Source organism: Aythya ferina, assembly GCF_964211825.1.
Source record: "Aythya ferina genome assembly, chromosome: 34".
In the NCBI taxonomy this organism is placed as follows: Eukaryota; Metazoa; Chordata; class Aves; order Anseriformes; family Anatidae; genus Aythya; species Aythya ferina.
Genome location: NC_140331.1, coordinates 477,800 through 495,403, shown reverse-complemented (window position 1 = coordinate 495,403; position 17,604 = coordinate 477,800). Strand labels below are relative to the sequence as shown.

The following is a 17,604-nucleotide window of genomic DNA, read 5'->3' as shown; positions in this document are numbered from 1 at the left end:
CTTTGCCCACACGCGGACCCCGTGGATGGCTTCAGGTCCTGCCGTTTCCCTCCCTCTGCTCACCCCATCCCCAGACCCGGCCAGCAGCAGGGTTCAGCTCTGCCAGGCCCACCCACAAAGCCCCTCTCTTCCCACCCGGCCTGGAAACCAGCACCCAGCTGCAAACACACACTCTCCTCTCGGGCCAAGAGCAGCCTCCTGCTTCCTTAGGCCTTCTAAATGCTGCCAAATAACGTGTGTCTGCATGTGTGTGCCTGGTGTGTCTGCGTGGCAACAGAAGGGAGCTTGAGGGACTTGAGGCTAGCCATGGAGGAGCCCAAGGTTCCTCTTGGATCGAGCCAACCCCCGGCTCCAAACTGAGATCTTGTTGGAGAGGCCCCACTGTCCCCAGAACTACTTGCCTCCAAGGCTTGAGCCGCCAAAGGAACAGGGATGTGGATCACACACCTGTTTTGCCACCTCTGACGGCGTTCTTGCAGCTCTGAGCAATCAAAGCTCGGGTCACCTTGGACTGGGTGGCGGCGGCGGGAGCCTGGGTTTGAGCTCTGGTGGCTGAGGATGCAGTGTCAGCCTACATCTGGGTGGTCTGGCTCTGATAGGATAAGGGCACAGCTCCAAGGACAAAGGTTTGAACTTTGGCATTTTCTGCTTCTTGGGCGGACTGGCTCTACTACCTTTGGCAATGGCGTGCAGGGCCTGAAGAGGAGCTTCGGTGGTTGATGTTGAGCAGAGCTGGCCTCCTGGTGCATGTCTGTCCCAGTGGGAGAGGCATCGCTGGGCTCCTTGGGCAGGCTGGCTCTCTTACCTACGGGCAGCGGCGTTGAGAGCCTGGGCAGGAGCTTTGCTTCTTGAAGTTGCGCAGAGCTGGCCCCCTGGTGTATCTGTGTCCCAGAAACAGAGGGGTCGCTGGGCTCTTTGGGCAGGCTGGCACTCACACGTACAGCGCACGGCGTCGGGAGCCTGGGTTTGAGCTTTGGCATTTGCAGTTTTGAAGAGCTGGCCCCCTGGTCCGTCTGTGTCCCAGTAGTAGCGGTGTCGTCGCTGGGCTCCTGAGGCAGGCTGCCCTCCGAGCTCGGCAGGGACAGCATGGACACGATGGGTGTTTCTAGCGCGCCTGGGGCTTTCTGAGATTCGGGGCGCTTCACTCGCTCCGTCTCTGGCAGGGCTTCCAGGCTGGATAGCTTCCTGACTTCAGGAGGGGCTTTTGCTGCTTTTTGGCCCTTGCTCTCCTGACGTTTTCCACATCTTTCAGCCTTTGCCCGGCCCTGGTCTTGCACCGGTTGCTGTTTTGGGCTCTTGTTTCGATTTCCTCCTGGGCTCTGTTTTGGGCGCAGTTCCTGTCTGCAGCTGGTTGTGCAAAAGCTCCTTTATGGCAGGAGGCAGCTTGGGCATCACCGGCAGCCTGCCGAAAGGACAGAGCCAAAAGAATTCCTCCACCTGCACGACAGGAAGGGTGGCAGTTCAGGCCGTTTCTCTGGAATCGGCAAGGAGAGATGTCAGCAGAACATTTCCATGACTCTGCTGTAGCCGGGACACGCCGGGTGCTGAGGCCTCCTCCTGCGCTGTCCCAGGGGCCGCTGTGCTCCCCTCCCAGCCTCCATCTGCAGGGGCCTCGGCCCTCCTTGGCACCAGCCTCAGCCGGCTCAATCTTAGGCCGTGACGTGGTTTGGGGGCCAAGTTCTGGCAGAGAGGAGCTGGGTACAGCCAATTTAGGGGTGTTTTGGATCCCCAACCTCCTGCAGCACCCAGGGACAGGCACCTTGGGCACGTCACATACCAGGGCTCCATTTTGGAGGCCCGGAGACAAGAGGCTGTGCTGAGCTGGCATGAAGCTGTGGCACAAGAGGAGCCAGCAGCCGCTTTGTATCTCTCACCTTGGCTGGAAGACGACAACACAGCCTGTTCCTTCTCCTGCCTGTCATCCCTGCGGGCCTTGAGACGCTCCCCGGGTGATAGCTGGGGCGCTTTGTCCATTATATAGCTGGCAAAAGAAGAGATCGGCGTGACCCAGGGCACCACCACTCCCCACGCTCACCCGCTCACGGACACATTTGGCAAGGAGCAAACGCTACCGAGCCCGAGCAGCGGCCACAGCCACAAACATACTCACTCGGGGAAGATGATTGCACGGCCAGAGAAGGTCAGGGAGGCCACAGCTGACACCCGGGACACCACCATGTCCGTCAGCTGGGGAACCTGCAGGGGAGGAGCAAGGAGATGGCAAATGTCCTCTGCCTGGCCTCCACTAGGTCCTGGAGGAGCCCAGGGCAGCGGGAGCCGGCAGGACCGCAGCTCTTGGCCACCCCAAGAGGCTGGCCAAGAGCTCCAAGCCAAGAGGTCTTGCTGGGCCAAGGGCAAGCATTGCTGCTGCCCAGGCCATGGGGAAAACAAAACCCTCACCTTGAAAAGAGCCTTCTGAAGGCTCCCCTGTTCTGACAGGCTCTCCAAGAAGTCACGATAGAACTTGATTTCCACCCTCGTGCCTTCGATGAGGAGCACCCCAATGTCCTTCAGCACGAGAGCGATGTTCTCCCCATTCCCCAGGCTGCGAGAGATGAGGGACGTGGTGCCTTGGATGCAGCTCTCCACCTTCTTCCAGGACACGGAGGCAGCTGCAGCCACCTCAGGGAGATGGAGGGGCTCCAGCTCCTTATGGCCTGGAAAACGACACGAGAGGGATGGAGTCGGTCACCAGCGGCCCTTCCCCGCGTGTTCCCTAGTGCTGCTCATGGCAGTCGTCACCCAGAAAGGCTTCAGTTTGGGACCTGCTCCGTGCAGGCAGTGCTTTGCTTCTGAGAAGCACCTGAGATCCATGCAGCAAGGGATTCCTGCACCCTCTTACCTGGCAGGTACTCCTTGTTGGCTGTGAGGCTGTGGGCAACGATGAGGTTCCTGGCCAGGCGGAACGTGGGCCACTGCACCGTCAGGGACTTGTTCCCAACCTCGACCCGTTTGGAAACAACGGCAAAGCAGCCAAGAGTGGGAATTCGGACGCCCTGCAAGTGGCAGAGAACGGAAGGGCCGAAGGTTAAGGATCAGCCGGAGGTGGTCTCATCCAGGAACGGTGCTTCGGGCCCTGCTGTGCACTTCCCGCTGTTGGGAGCCAGGCTGAGGGGACCCAGGGGCTTCCAGCAACTGGGGTCAGCCCTGAGATACCACACCAACCTACCAGAAGCAACACCGCACTTGTGCGATACCTATTGGTCTCTTGGTGGGGCCTTTTGGGGTGAGTTTCCTGCTTTTGGGGTGGGGAACAAGGGCGACGTAGGTGCCAACCCACCTGGCGCAGCTGGAGGTGCTCCCGGATGTAGGCTGACACAGCATCCCAGATAGAAGATCGCTCTGGAAGGCAAGGAAAATCAGGTCACATGCTGCTTCTGGTGGCTGCCAGCCTTCCAGCACCCCCACCCCCGTGTTTTGGTGGCAGAGGAAAAGAGCCGTCACATCTCCGTCCCCAAACGGAGACCCCCCGAGTTGACCACAGAGCCAGGTCCTCCCCACAGAAAGCCCCAAACGGGGCTCAGCCGCGCTCCTGTAGTGCTGGGGGTGCTCGCACCTTGGTCAGTGACGCCTCATATCGCAGAGACGTGCTCCATAGCACTGTTCTCCCAGCAGTCTAATGTGGTCCACCTGGTGCGAGCAGCTTGCTCCTTGCTGGCATCAGCCACCTGGGAGCTCCTCCTGCCCGAACGTCTCGGTACCGCTGGCGCAGGACCCATCGCGCAGCCTCTTGTCGATGGCCGTGTCGCGGTGACATCGTGGTGACACGGGCAGTGCTGGCTGCTGCCCGCGGTGACGGCGGCACCAACAGGCTGCTGCCTGCCCAGGCACCTCTGTGCTGGGGGGAGGACATCAAAGAGTCGGAGGAATCGGAGGAGTCGCGCAATCGAGTCCTAAAATTGGAGAAATTGGAATCATAGGAACAGAATCGCGGAATGGCAGAAATGGCAGAATAGGAGAAATCCCAGAATCCTAGAATTAGAGACATCAGAGCAGCCTCAGAAGTGGAATCGTAGGTGGAGGGAGGTTGGTGGGACCTGAGGGGGGGAGGGCGTGGAGCCATGGGGGACACTGGGACATATGGGACTGGGGGGACATTTGGACACGGAGGGGACGTGGGACACATGGGGACATGGGGGGGACTTGGGGCTGGGGTGGGACATGGGATTTGGGGATGCCTAGATGTGGTAGGGACAGCGGGGGCTCGAGGGGATATGGAGGGGACGTATGGGAGTGGGGCGACATGGGGGGACATTGGGACATACGGGACTGGGGGAACGTGGGGTGTTCTGGTGGAGGGAGGTCTGCAGGAGGTCTTTGGGTTGTTTGGGGAGGCTTGCGGGGGGGCTTGAGAGGATTGGGGACTCCTGGTGGATTGTGGGGGGGAGCTGAGGGGGCCCTGGCAGGTTTCTGGAGGGAGTTTGGGGGTGCAGGGGGGTGTTACGGGTGTCTGGGGGGGTGGAGACTCTGGTGAAGGGTTGGGGGGGATGGGGTGGCCGGGGGGTGTTTGGCGGGGCTCTGGAGGATTTTCTTGTGGGGGTGTTGTGGATGGGGACTTGAGGTGTTGGGGGGAACCCTGAGGGTGTTTGGGCGGAGCCGGGGGGGCTGAGTCAGTTGTTTTCCAAGCCACAGGAATGCCGACTTGGCTCAAGTTAGCTCAAGTTCCAGCAGAACTGAAGGGCGACAGACAACGCGATGTTTCTAATAACAAGATGCTTCAACAGAAGAGAGGGTCGACAGATCACAAGATGTCGTCAATTTTGTCCTCATTATTATAACCACAAGATTTACTCTATCCTAAAGTGAGTTTATACAACGGCATTCCCCCCTTTTCTGGACAATCTAGTAAATTCTTTTACTTAATACGAAAATTTGTCTTCCCGCTCTTTATGATATGTTCCCCATAGCTTGCCATGCACGTTTGTGGAGGAAGCTAACATGGACATGCGTTGTAACAACTTCCAATTCCGAACAAGCAATACAAAAGACAGTATTAAACTTATACCAACTAATAGGAATAAAACAATACTTGGGTGTCTCGAGGTGTTCAAAATCCCAGTTGCAGTTGGCGACCATCCAGAGTGTATCCCATCAGTTGTGATTTGGGTCTTGTTTTACTCTCTGCAAAACTCTGCTTACTTCCTTTGTCTCATGATGGCCAGTGATTAGAGTCTTCTCTCCATTTTCCTGAATGCCTTTTAAAATTGTAGTAACTTACGATCCATTGTGTTGTTAGACTTGATCAGCTGGTGGGATACCCCTGGTGCCAAATAGAGAAAGTCACAGCCAACGGTTCTGACAGTTACAAAGAGAAAAGTTAGCGTGAGTTTTGCTACGGAGAGTTCTGTTCTCCTTATCTACTTCTACAAAATCACAAGCAGTTCTTAAACACGCACAGCCTTGACCAATATACACAAGCACATTCTGGCACTGGAGCCACAGCCCCAGCGCTGGCGAACTTGATACGGAGCCATCTTGCGCCCTCTGCCCCCCAGGGGAAATCTTAGGTTGACTTCTTAAATGTTTTGCAGCCTGGAAGTTGTCCCCAGAAGGTAGACACGCGCACACCCCCCCAAAACCAGATGCCCATCTCCTCCGTGGTGCTGAGGCAGCAGCACGTGGAGAGCAAGAGACTGGGCTCCGGTCCTTCAGCCATGGTTCAGGTAAGCCAGCTCTAAACACCCCTTTCCTATTTCCTAGAGGAAAGAGCCTATTTCGTCCTTTCTTCTCTCCCATCGCTTGGTGTCTGAGCGAATTGCTCCCACTCTGCTCTCCCATCAAAAGTTGAAATTCTTGAGCAATAGAATCCCCCTCAAACCCAAGTGAGTCTGAAGTGCCGCAATTGCTGTACAGAATTTTACGTGACAAGCAGAAGCACTTGGAAAAATCATTTTAACTTGCAGGTTCCGTTGTGAAAGCGTCCAGCAGGATGGAAATGGTGCTGTCTTTTTCTCCCCAGCTGCCGTCGCATCCTCTCCTTTCCCCTCCAGGGATGTGCAGGTTTTCTCCACGTTGCTCTGGGGGCAGCTTCCCAGCTCTTGTCCCAGCAAGGGGAGGTTCCTGGCCATGGAGGCCGTGGAGAAGGTCCCTCAGCTGGAAACATCGTTGTGTTTTCCTCCACTGTCTGTCCGTCCTCTGTCAGATGGATTTCTGTGAAGGGAGTGAGACTCTGAGCAAAAACTGCTACAGGTTTTTGGGGCTCTTTGCCCACACGCAGACCCCGTGGATGGCTTCAGGTCCCGCCGTTTCCCTCCCTTGGTTTGAGCTTTGGCAGCTGATGCACAGAGCTGGCCCCCTGGTGTGTCGGTGTCCCAGTAGTAGAGGCATCGCCTGGCTCCTTGGGTGGTTTGGCTCTAATACCTATAGGCAACAGCGTGTATAGGGCCTGGGTAGGAGCTTTTGTGGTTGAAGATGTACACAGCTGGCCCCTTGGGCGGTCTGTGTCCCAGAAGTAGAGGGGTCGCTGGGCTCCTTTGGCAGGCTGGCGCTCATACCTATAGGCAACGGTGTGAAGAGCCTGTGTACGAGCTTTGGTGGTTGAAGATGAGCAGACGTGGCCCCTTTGTGTCGCAGAAGTCAAGGGGTCGCTGGGTGCCTTGGGCAGGCTGGCTCTAATACCTACAGGGCACGGCACTGGGAGCCTGGGTTTGAGCTTTGGCATTTTGCCATTGGAAGAGCTGGCCCCCTGGTGTGTCACTGTCCCAGAAGCAGAGGGGTCCTTGGAATTGGATGCTTCCTCCAGAAGAGATCGGCGTGAGCCAGGGCACCACCACTGCCCCCGATCTCACGGAGACACTTTGACGTTGCCATAGAGTCACTGTCCTTAAGGACCGTCCTGGGAAGTGGGCGACAAAGAAGCCCAGGCCTCGATGGGAAGCAGGCGTTGGTTCCCATCCACCTCCCTGGCTGGGCACTCATGGGTGCAAGGGCAAATGCTACCGAGCCCGAGTAGCGGCCACAGCCGCAAAGATGCTCACTCGGGGAAGATGGTGACACAGTCAGAGAAGGTCAGGGAGGCCACGGCTGACACCGGGGACACCACCATGTCCATCAGCTGGGGAACCTGCAGGGGATGAGCATGAAGATGGCAAATGTCCTCTGCCTGGCCTCCACTAGGTCCTGGAGGAGCCCAGGGCAGCGGGAGCCAGCAGGACCGCAGCTCTTGGCCACCCCGAGAGGCTGGCCAGGAGCTCCAACCCAAGAGGTTGGAATCTGAACCCTCTGACGATGTTCTTGCAGCTCCGGGCAATCAAAGCTCGGGTCACCGTGGATGGGGTGATGGCGTCGGTAGCCTGGGTTTGAGCTTTGGCATTTTGCGTTTGCAAGAGCTGGCCCCCTGGTCTGTCAGGGTCCCAGTAGCAGAGGCGTCGCTGGGCTCCTTTGTTGCCTTCATTGGCAGTGGCGACCTGGTTGAGGAACGGCACGGCGACCAACCGCAGGCCGCTCGGGCCATCAGCTCACGGACGCCAATGTGGTCGATGGCAAACGGCGTTTATTGCTGAGTTGCACAGTGTTATATAGCTTGGGTTCACAACGACACTTGCGTCTGCTTCCATCATAAACTACACGCTATTGCCTATGAAGGGAGGGGCTCTAGCTTTCCGTACAGCGCGATATCTTTGGGCTGCCAGACCCTAACTACCTACATTTCCCCCCTCCCTATGTGTAACTAAATTAGCTTAAATATAACAATCAAAAAAACTCTGCTCCTGTCTTAGTTCTATGCTTTACAACAATCTTCGGACGTAGACATCGTAGCTTGAATAAAAAGCATAAGGCACAATAAACAGGAGAAAACTAGGGGGTAACTGGTCATAATGGGGTGTAACTTGGGATAACTGGGGATAACACTGAGTAAATACACTCTGAGCAGTTGCTGGTGTTCTGCCAACATGATGTTAACTTTCTCTAGCTGGCTTTTAACAGAGGACACAAGCGTGTTTAGTATACAAGGTCCAAAGATCAGTGTTAGGATCATTGCGATCGGCCCTACTAAGGCAGATATCAGGGGGGTTAACCACGGTGAATGGTTAAACCATGATTCAAACCATCCTTGTTGGGCTTGTCTTGTCACTGGGGTATACGGATTACGGGGTCGTCCGATGATCCTGTCCTGTGAACAGAAACTCCCAGTTTTCCTTAGTTTTATTCTGAAGGTGTGGTTTGATGGGCTTAAGCGGACGCCATTTGATTCTGCCATCTTTTCTGACTGCAGCATGCCCTCGCCCTGTCAGACCTGATTTCCACCCTTGTTCTTGTTATATATGGAGTGGTAATTCGTGTCAGAAAAATGGTTGATGTTAATAAAGAAGGGGGAGTTTTGGGAATGTTTAGAGGAAACAAGGGTGATTGAGGCGACGCCCTGCCGTTTGGGGTTGCTTGTTTTCTCCACTGTTAAGGCATGGAAGTTGCTGGGGGGGTTGCTGGTTAGAACTGTTAACATTTATTGTTGAATGTTATATGATACTAATATTATTAGTGTGATTTCAAGGGTTAACGGAACGTGGGAAAAGCAATCCCGTTTTGTTGCTTTCGGGAACCTTGTGGTGGGCAGAGCATGTGCAGAAGAGGAGACAGTCGAAGCCGCTCCTGCAGTCTGGAACAAAAGGTTGCTAACGGTGATGGGGAAACCGTGAGCCTTTCACCCACAAGGACCACCACAAAGAGAATTCTAACATGAAGCGGGGATAGGATATCCGTATGTATAGGCATACTGGGGTTTCTTGTAAAGATGTAACAGCAATGTCCTCTATAGATTTGGGAAGTTGGATGGGTGCGTGTGCGTGTTGGTAGAGCATAGACTCCCCGTGCACCCAGCGCTGTTTACTTGCCTTTTATAAATATTCTTTTATGCTACTAAATTCAGAGTTGAGACTTCATTTATAACAAATTGGTGACCCCGATGTGATCTTGGACTTTGGATCTGCGACCGGTAAAGGGAGGTGCCCCATCTAGTGGCCCTTGCCGATAGCGGCGCTAGAGTTCAACAAGATTTTGAACATAAGAGGCAAGTAACAAAATAATAATAATAAAAAAAGAGCTCTCCATCAGTGACCCGTAATCTTGCGCGCGAAGACCCGAACAAAGAGGATTTGTGAGTATACCGTTCGGTTGGGTGGGATTCGGCTGTGTGACTGTGTAAGGGTGTGACTGAGATGGAACGTAGTTCTGAAGTGAGTGCGGAGGTCTTCTAAGCACGGTTCTGATCTCCCGCGAGGGACTCGGCCGGTGAAGGACCGAAGCGATCGGTCCAGGAATTCGTGGGTGGGTTAACCGCTTGCAAGACACCTCTACGCAAACACAGCTAGGGATTCAGAACCTCTTTAAGGTTTCCAGGGATTTGGAACCTCTGAGAGGGTTCCAGGGATTCAGAACTTACTTGAAGGTTCCAGGATGGGTCTGGGGGAAAGTAGATTCTCTGACCTGGGAGACTCAGAGAGCCCATTAGGGACAATGTTAATATATTGGGATGTTTGGGAATGGAGGAAAGGAAAAAATAAAGAGAAAATGGCTCAATTTTGTGTGATAAAATGGCCAAAGGAACCTTTAAGGCCGCATGTTTTTTGGCCAGTTTTTGGATCCTTTGAGGATTGGGTATGTCAGGCATTAAACGGCTATGTTAACTCCAAGGAGCCTTTTAACCAAGAAGAAAGCGATGATGCGGCTCTATGGGTAGGAGCCTCAAACGCATTTCCCCCAAAACAAATATTCGCTTTAAATACAAGAACCGACAGGGGAAAGGAAGAATGGGAACCTCTGGATAATATACCCCCTCCCTGTTCATGGCAACCAGAACTGCCACGTTTTGAAAGTCGATTGCCCGTGGCCCCTGTTCTCTATCCCTCTCCTCCTGCACAAAGGACTAGAAGTAAGATACGGGCCACAGAAAGGGAGGAAAGTGAAACGGGAGGCTGGACTGATGATGTAGGAGGCCTTTGCCCTTTGAGGGAGGTAGCCCTTGGGGGGAACCAGGGGGGAATAGGGTTTGTAGTGGTTCCTTTGAAGACGTCGGATGTAAGAAATTTTAAGAAGGAAATGGGAAACCTTTCAGATGAGCCTTTAGGAGTTGCCGAAAGATTGGACCAGTTCCTAGGTCCAAACACGTAGACCTGGGAAGAAATGCAGTCCATATTAGGAATCCTCTTCACTAGAGAAGAAAGAGGAATGATCAGGCAAGCAGGAATGAGACTGTGGGAAAGACAAAACCAGGGAGGTCCTCCAGGGGATGTGAAATGGCCAAATACCAACCCTAAGTGGGATCATCAGGCTGCTCAGGGGAGGCAAAATATGAGGGAGCTTAGGACCGTAATGCTACAAGGGATAAAGGAATCGGTTCCAAGGGGACAAAATATAAATAAAGCTTTTAATGAGTGTCAGTGCAGAGACGAATCTCCAACTGAAGGGTTAGACAGGCTGAGAAAAAGCCTTCAGATGTACTCGGGGATAGATCCTGATTCCCCTGCAGGAGGGGCACTGTTGAGAACCCAGTTTGTAGCAAAATCCTGGGAAGACATCGGAAAGAAATTGGAGAAACTTGATGATTGGCATGAAAAAGGATTAGAAGAATTCTTGAGGGAAGCACAAAAGGTCTATGTGAGGAGAGATGGGGAAAAACAGAAGGGAAAAGCAAATGTTTTTACGGCAGCAATAAGGGAATGTCAAAAACCAAGTGGACAGGAAAGCAGGAAAGGATCAGGAAAAAACCAGGGTGAAAGAGAACCCATGGCTAAATGGAAAGGACAGCAAGATAGAATCCCGATCTGTTACTATTGTGGCAAAAAGGGGCACCTTCAGAGGAACAGTAGGGGGAAAAAAAAAGAAACAGGATGAAGAAATGTTTAAGGAAGACTAGGGGTGTCAGGGGCTATATCTTTTGGGACCCGAACATCGAATGAGCCCTTGATAAAATTATTAATAGGTCCCCAGAGGGAAGAGGTGTATTTTTTGGTAGATGCTGGAGCGGAGAAATCAACAATTAGAAAATTACCAAAAGGGGTTAAGGAAGGAAAGAGGAATACCATGGTAGTAGGAGCAAAAGGTGAGCCCTTCAAGGTTCCTCTATTGGAAAATATAGAAATAGTTTCTTCTCTGATTCTATGTCTCAGTGACCTATTGCTGATGCCTGAGGCTGAGCACAATCTATTAGGAAGGGACTTACTATTAAGATTAGGGTTGGAAATCAAGAGCCGGGGGGAGAACTAAAAATTCAGCTATATACCCTAACCCAAGAAGATGAGGGAGAAATAGACCCACAAGTATGGTATCAAGAGGGAGATTCAGGAAAATTAGATATGGAACCCTTGGTAGTAGAAGTAGTGGATCCACAACAGCCAATAAGGATTAGGCAATATCCTATCCCATTGGAGGGGAAAAGACTCAAAGCAGTTATAGACAGGTTGCTCCAAAAGGGGATGCTGGAACCGTGTATGTCCCCACAGAATACCCCCATTTTGCCAGTAAAAAAGGCTGATGGATCATATAGGTTGGTTCAGGATCTTAGGGCTGTGAATCAGCGAAGCATAACCAAATTTCCAGTGGTGGCTAACCCATACACTTTAGTAAACCACCTAACACCTCAGCATAAATGGTATAGTGTAATAGATTTGAAGGATGCTTTCTGGGCCTTCCCATTAAGTGAAGGGTCGCGGAATTACTTTGCCTTTGAATGGGAAGACCCCGAAACAGGAAGGCGACAACAGCTTAGATGGACTGTACTTCCTCAGGGATTTACTGAATCGCCAAATTTATTTGGCCAAACCTTAGAAAAATTGTTTCAGCTTTTTGAGGTAAAGGGGGAAGTGAAATTGTTGCAATATGTGGATGACCTATTAATAGCTGGGGAGACTGAAAAAGAGACACGGAGGACCACTAAAAGGAAATAGGGTACTTAGGACATTGGCTTAGCCAAGGAAAGAAAAAATTGGATCCTGACAGGGCATCTGGGATTTTAGCCCTGTCATCACCCAAAACAAAGAAGGAAGTGAGGCAACTGCTGGGCCTCTTGGGATATTGTAGGCCCTGGATTGAAGGGTTTAGTGAAAAGGCAAAGTTTTTATATGAAAAATTGACTGGAGAAAAAAATGAAGTGGAATGAGGCAGATGAGGAAAAGTTGAGGTTGATCAAGAAAACGTTAATAGAAACTCCAGTGCTGAGCCTCCCAGATTTAGAAAGACCCTTTTATTTATTTGTAAATGTTTCTAACCAAACTGCATATGGAGTACTACCTCAAGAATGGGCAGGAATCAAGAAACGTGTGGGATATTGTTCCAAACTATGAGACCCTGTGAGGAGGGGGTGGCCAGTGTGCTTCCAGGCAATTGTGGCTACTGCCTTACTGATTGAGGAAGCTAGAAAAGGCACTTTTCGGGCACCTCTGAAGATATAGACTCCACATAATGTTAGGGGAGTACTCCAGCAAAAGGCTGAGAAATGGTTAACTGATAGTAGGATGCTGAAGTATGAGGCCATCCTGACCCACTCCCCTGATTTAGAACTAAAAGTAACTGCTGCACAGAGTCCTGCCCAATTTCTATATGGGGAACCCCTAACAGAACTACAACATAACTGCATGGAAGCGATTGAATTGCCAACCCAAATCCGACCCGATCTCGAGGAGGCAGAATTAGAAACAGGGGGAAAATTATTTATTGATGGATCATCCAAAGTAGTAGATGGAAAAAGAAGATCAGGGTATGCCATCATAAATGGAGATATGGTCCTAATAGAATCGGGACCACTCAGCGCTGCCTGGTCCGCTCAAGCACGTGAACTTTATGCATTATTACGAGCCCTAGAAGTATTGAAAGGAAAAAGTGGCACTATTTATACAGACTCTAAATATGCTTATGGAATAGTCCACCCATTTGGGAAAATTTGGGAAGAAAGGGGACTCATAGGCACACAGGGAAAAGGGCTGATTCACCAACCTTTAGTTACTCAAATATTGCAGGCGTTGAGAGGGCCTAGGGAGATTGCTGTGGTACATGTCAGAGGACATCAAAAGGGAACTGGCTTCCACATAAGAGGGAATAATAACCTAGCGGATAGAGAAGCTAGGGAAGCAGCTCTTAGGAAGCATGATGTAGTCCTAACCCTACAAGAAAGGGATAGCGGAAAAGGGACACAAGAGAAAAAGTATGCGTGGAGCCATGGGGGACACTGGGACGTATGGGACTGGGGTGACATTTGGACACGGAGGGGATGTGGGTTGGGGGGACGTGGGACACGTGGGGACATGGGTGGCACATGGGAGGGATGTGGGGCTGGGGTGGGACATGGGATTTGGGGATGCCTAGACGTGGTAGGGACAGCGGGGGCTCGAGGGGATATGGGGGACATGGAGGGGACGTATGGGAGTGAGGCGACATGGGGGGACATTGGGACATATGGGACTGGGGGAACGTGGGGTGTTTTGGTGGAGGGAGGTCTGCAGGAGGTCTTTGGGTTGTTTGGGGAGGCTTGTGGGGGGGCTTGAGAGGTTTGGGGGCTCCTGGTGGATTGTGGGGGGGAGCTGAGGGGGCCCTGGCAGGTTTCTGGAGGGAGTTTGGGGGTGCTGGGGGGTGTTATGGGTGTCTGGGGAGGGGGGAGGCTCTGGTGAAGGGTTGGGGGGGACGGGGTGGCCGGGGGATGTTGGTCAGGGGCCCTTGCAGTGGTAGAGGGGCTCTGGAGGATTTTCTCATGGGGGGGTTGCGGATGAGTCTTGAGGTGTTTAGGGGGGGCCCTGGTTTGTGTTGGGGGGGAGGCTGGTGGGCTTTGGGGGGGACCCTGAGGGTGTTTGGGCGGAGCCGGGGGGGCTGAGTCAGTTGTTTTCCAAGCCGCCGGAATGCCGACTTGGCTCAAGTTAGCTCCAGGAATGCCGAGTTGGCTCAAGTTAGCTCAAGTTTCAGCAGAACTGAAGGGTGACAGACAGCGCGATGTTTCAATTAACAAGATGCTTCAACAGAAGAGAGGGTCGACAGATCACAAGATGTCGTCTATTTTTGGCGACCATCCAAAGAGTGTATCCCATCAGTTGTGATTTGGGTCTTGTTTTACTCTCTGCAAAACTCTGCTTACTTCCTTTGTCTCATGATGGCCGGTGATTAGAGTCTTCTCTCCATTTTCCTGAATGCCTTTTAAAATTGTAGTAACTTACGATCCATTGTGTTGTTAGACTTGATCAGCTGGTGGGATACCCCTGGTGCCAAATAGAGAAAGTCACAGCCAACGGTTCTGACAGTTACAAAGAGAAAAGTTAGCGTGAGTTTTGCTACGGAGAGTTCTGTTCTCCTTATCTACTTCTACAAAATCACAAGCAGTTCTTAAACACGCACAGCCTTGACCAATATACACAAGCACAGTCTTTTGACTAGGATTTGGATGAATTTCAAAGTGGCAAACACCTTGCTCCGTGTCAAGGCATACCTCCTGAGCATCAATTGTATTGCTTTCACCAATAACTCCTTGTTGTTCCCGGCTAACACATGACTCTAGATTTCCAGGCTGCCGTTTCCCATTCTCCATCCGTGCCCATGTTCTGTGCTCCGAAGGACAGAGCACTGTCTTCTCACGGTTTAATCAATGATCGGGGGGATAACATAAACTGTGGCATTACGTATAGTAAGCACGAAGGCAGTAGCCATGTTAACAATGGGATCATAGGTAAAATTTACCAGACTAAAATCCCCGTTACTTTCTCAAGGGTCGTTCCATTAATCATTCGGCACCCCATTTTAATTTCGGCCCCCGTGGTTTTCTTTGGTGTGTCCACTCTTCCCCTAATTTTCGCCATTCTGATGGTTTATAGAAATGGCTACCATTTGTTCACCAGATGACCATAAGTGCTAACTTTCCATTAATGCTCTTCTCCTCTGTTGTTACGGCTGCGGTCCAAGGCCACTCACCATTCTCTGTTATCATAGAGGCACCTTCCTGAATCACAATTACAACTATAAGCCATAGAAACAAAACAACTCTAGCAACACCATTTCTGCCAACTATTCCCAAATACTCCCGACCGTCATGTCCTCGTTTTGTTCGACTAAGTTTCAGTTTCAGTTCATCGTCACCTGGCATTACTTTGCAGGGGGCTTCTGGAGCTTTCTTCACTCGGGAATGGTGGATCCAAGCGGCTTGTTCTCTAATCTTGATAGCAGTGTGAGTTGTCAGCAACGCTTGATACGGTCCATTCCATTTTTCCTCTAGGGGTTGTCCTGAAAAAGTCTTTATATAGACATAATCCCCGGGCTTAAAGGGGTGGCTTGCTTGATCCAACCCTCTAGCCCTGCTCCCTAAAACAAATGGATGTACTTAATTGTTTCTGAAGTTCAGCTATATAAGCATATAAATATTCTGATCCCAACTGCGTTAGATCCTCTCCACTAAATAGAAATTGATACGGCCTTCCATCTAAGATTTCAAAGGGACTCAAATTCTCTTTTATTCGAGGTTTAACTCTGATTCTAAGTAATGCTAAAGGGAGGGATTGAGGCCATGTCAAATTAGCTTCTTGTCCAATTTTAGCTACTTGTTGTTTAACTAAATGGTTCGTTTTTTCTACCTGTCCACTTGTCTGTGGTCTATAAGGAGTATGTGTTGTGGTTTTACCGTGCTGGGCAGCTAAACCCCACAACCGCTCTCTCACTCCCCCTCTTTAGATGAGGAGGGGGAGAAATAAAGCAAAGAACGACTCGCGGGTTGAGATAAGGACGCTTTAATTAAAGGGAAATAATTATAATAATTAAATAAAGATTATTATGAACTAAACAATTTAAGTAAAGGGAAAGGGAACAGGGAGGGGGAAAGGGGAAATAAAAATAAAGGAAGGAAAACAAACAAATAAAACAAATGAAGGCTATGTGGAAGTGCAGAGGACAGAACTTACCTCTACTTCCCACAAATGAGCGATGCTTGAGCGCGTCCTTGAAGCAGGGCCTCAACGCACGTAGCCGGTGTTCGGGAGGAGGACCGACGTTTTCACAAGGAGCGCCCACCCCTCCGCTCTGCTGCCTGTTTCCACCTTTTCTTGCTGAGTGTGACATCACCTGGTATGGAATATCCCTTTGGTTGGTTTAGGTCAGCTGCCCTGGTGATGTTTCTCCTCTCCCTTTTTGCCCACCCCCTAGGAGGGTTAGAGAGAGGCCCGATGCTGTGCCAGCACTGCTCAGCAGGAGACACAACACTGGTGTGATAACACTGCTGTTCCAGCTACAAGTGCAGAGTATGGCACTGTATGGGCTGCTGCAGGGAAAGTTACCATTCCAGCCAGAGCCAGTACAGTATGTAGTTGCCAATCTACCTTTAGAATCTTACTTATCTGTTGTACCACTTGTGCACAAAAATGTGAACCTCTATCAGAAGACATTGCTACTGGAATCCCAAAGCTGTTGAAGGATTTTTTGAAACGGCAAAAATCCCATGGCTTGCTGCAGCTGAGCAAACCAAGCTACCAGGGCAACTGAGAAGTTCCCATGACAGTGTTCCCACATCGCCCAAGTGAGGAATTTAGAAAAATATTGTTACCAGCATGGGGCTTCAAGGACAAGGTCTACGTGACTGCTAATCACAAGGGGGTTGTTTTCTTGTAGTTGTTTGTCTGAGTGCTTTTGACCAATAATCTTGTGTGAATCACTGTCTGCCCCTCTTAAGTTCACTATAAAAGTTAGGCTATTCGGGCAATAAAATGGAGCATGATCGGACTCTACTGGTGTCTGTCGTGCTTTCGGCCGTGCTTCCTGCAACACAAAGCATGGTATTATTTCATTTACCAAGACTTCAACCACTTCTCTTGCTTTCTTTGTTCGACAGGGAAAGGCTTCGGGCCTTCCTGAAAACGTGTCAGTCAGAACCAGTAAATAACGATACCCCCCTTTTCTAGGGGGTTCTGAAAAATCAATTTGCCGCTGTTGCCCCGGATAATTTCCTTTACCGATTATTCCAAATTTTATCCTCTTCTTGGTATTGGGGTTATTGTGTAAACAAATGCTACATTGCTGAGTTACTTGTTTTATCGTTGTATATAAATTTCGTCCCACTAAGGTCTGACTCAGGCTCTTATGCAATGTGTCAGCTCCCCAGTGTGTTTTATTGTGTTCTGTAAGAACTCTGGGCCATGTCAAATTAGAGGGTATTATTACGTGGTTATCTTTTACATATACCCATCCATCTGGTTTCATTTTACCTTTCAAATCTTCAATTAATTTTACGTCTTCTTTGGTATAATTTGGCTTTTGGTTCATGTATATAGCTTGGATTTTACCATCTGGTATCAAAGACAATGCCTTCACCTCAGTTATTTCAGCTGCCCGCTTAGCCTCCTGATCTGCCAATCCATTTCCAATTTCAAAATCGGCAATTTTGGTGTCCCCAACAATGCATGATAGCTACCTTTTCTGGTTGTTTTACTGCCTCTAACAATTTTAAAAATTCTTCAGCATGTTTTATCTGTTTTCCCTGAGCGGTCAGCAATCCACGTTCTTTCCAAATCGCTCCATGAGCATGTACCATGCCAAATGCATATTTCACGCAAAAATGCGTGAAAAAGCCACCATTTGGGGAATTCCAAAATCCTTTCCAACCTAAATCACAGAATCACAGAATTTCTAGGTTGGAAGAGACCTCAAGAT

The 17,604-nt window shown here is 50.7% G+C and overlaps 2 protein-coding genes and 1 long non-coding RNA gene across 10 annotated transcripts in view; 1 reads left to right on the top strand and 2 right to left on the bottom strand.

Annotated features, from left to right (window-relative positions):
• The window catches only part of LOC311425795 (uncharacterized protein), a gene marked incomplete at its 3' end in the record, with an annotated part of 311,807 nt that extends 309,428 nt beyond the window's left edge, over positions 1-2,379 (bottom strand). The window contains exon 1 of the mRNA XM_084501806.1: positions 1,875-2,379. Coding sequence (XP_084357932.1) covers positions 1,875-1,974 — 100 coding nt within the window. The 5' untranslated portion in view covers positions 1,975-2,379. The remainder of the gene's footprint in view (positions 1-1,874) is intronic.
• LOC311425839 (uncharacterized protein) overlaps positions 1-2,533 on the bottom strand; it is a 329,482-nt gene extending 326,949 nt beyond the window's left edge. For all 6 annotated transcript variants that reach the window (XM_084501866.1, XM_084501868.1, XM_084501864.1 and 3 more), the window contains exon 1: positions 2,401-2,533. The gene's annotated coding sequence lies outside the window, so the exon portion shown is untranslated. The remainder of the gene's footprint in view (positions 1-2,400) is intronic.
• A 1,341-nt stretch (positions 2,534-3,874) lies between these two features.
• LOC311425847 overlaps positions 3,875-17,604 on the top strand; it is a 73,586-nt gene continuing 59,856 nt past the window's right edge. The window contains exons 1-4 of one of the 3 annotated variants that reach the window (XR_014686452.1): positions 3,875-4,012; positions 4,627-4,802; positions 5,532-5,663; positions 5,904-7,704. This is a non-coding gene — a long non-coding RNA (uncharacterized lncRNA). Of the gene's footprint in view, positions 4,013-4,626; positions 4,803-5,531; positions 5,664-5,903; positions 7,705-17,604 lie in introns of those variants that run through there. The other 2 variants (XR_014686453.1, XR_014686451.1) reach the window with 2 other exon arrangements.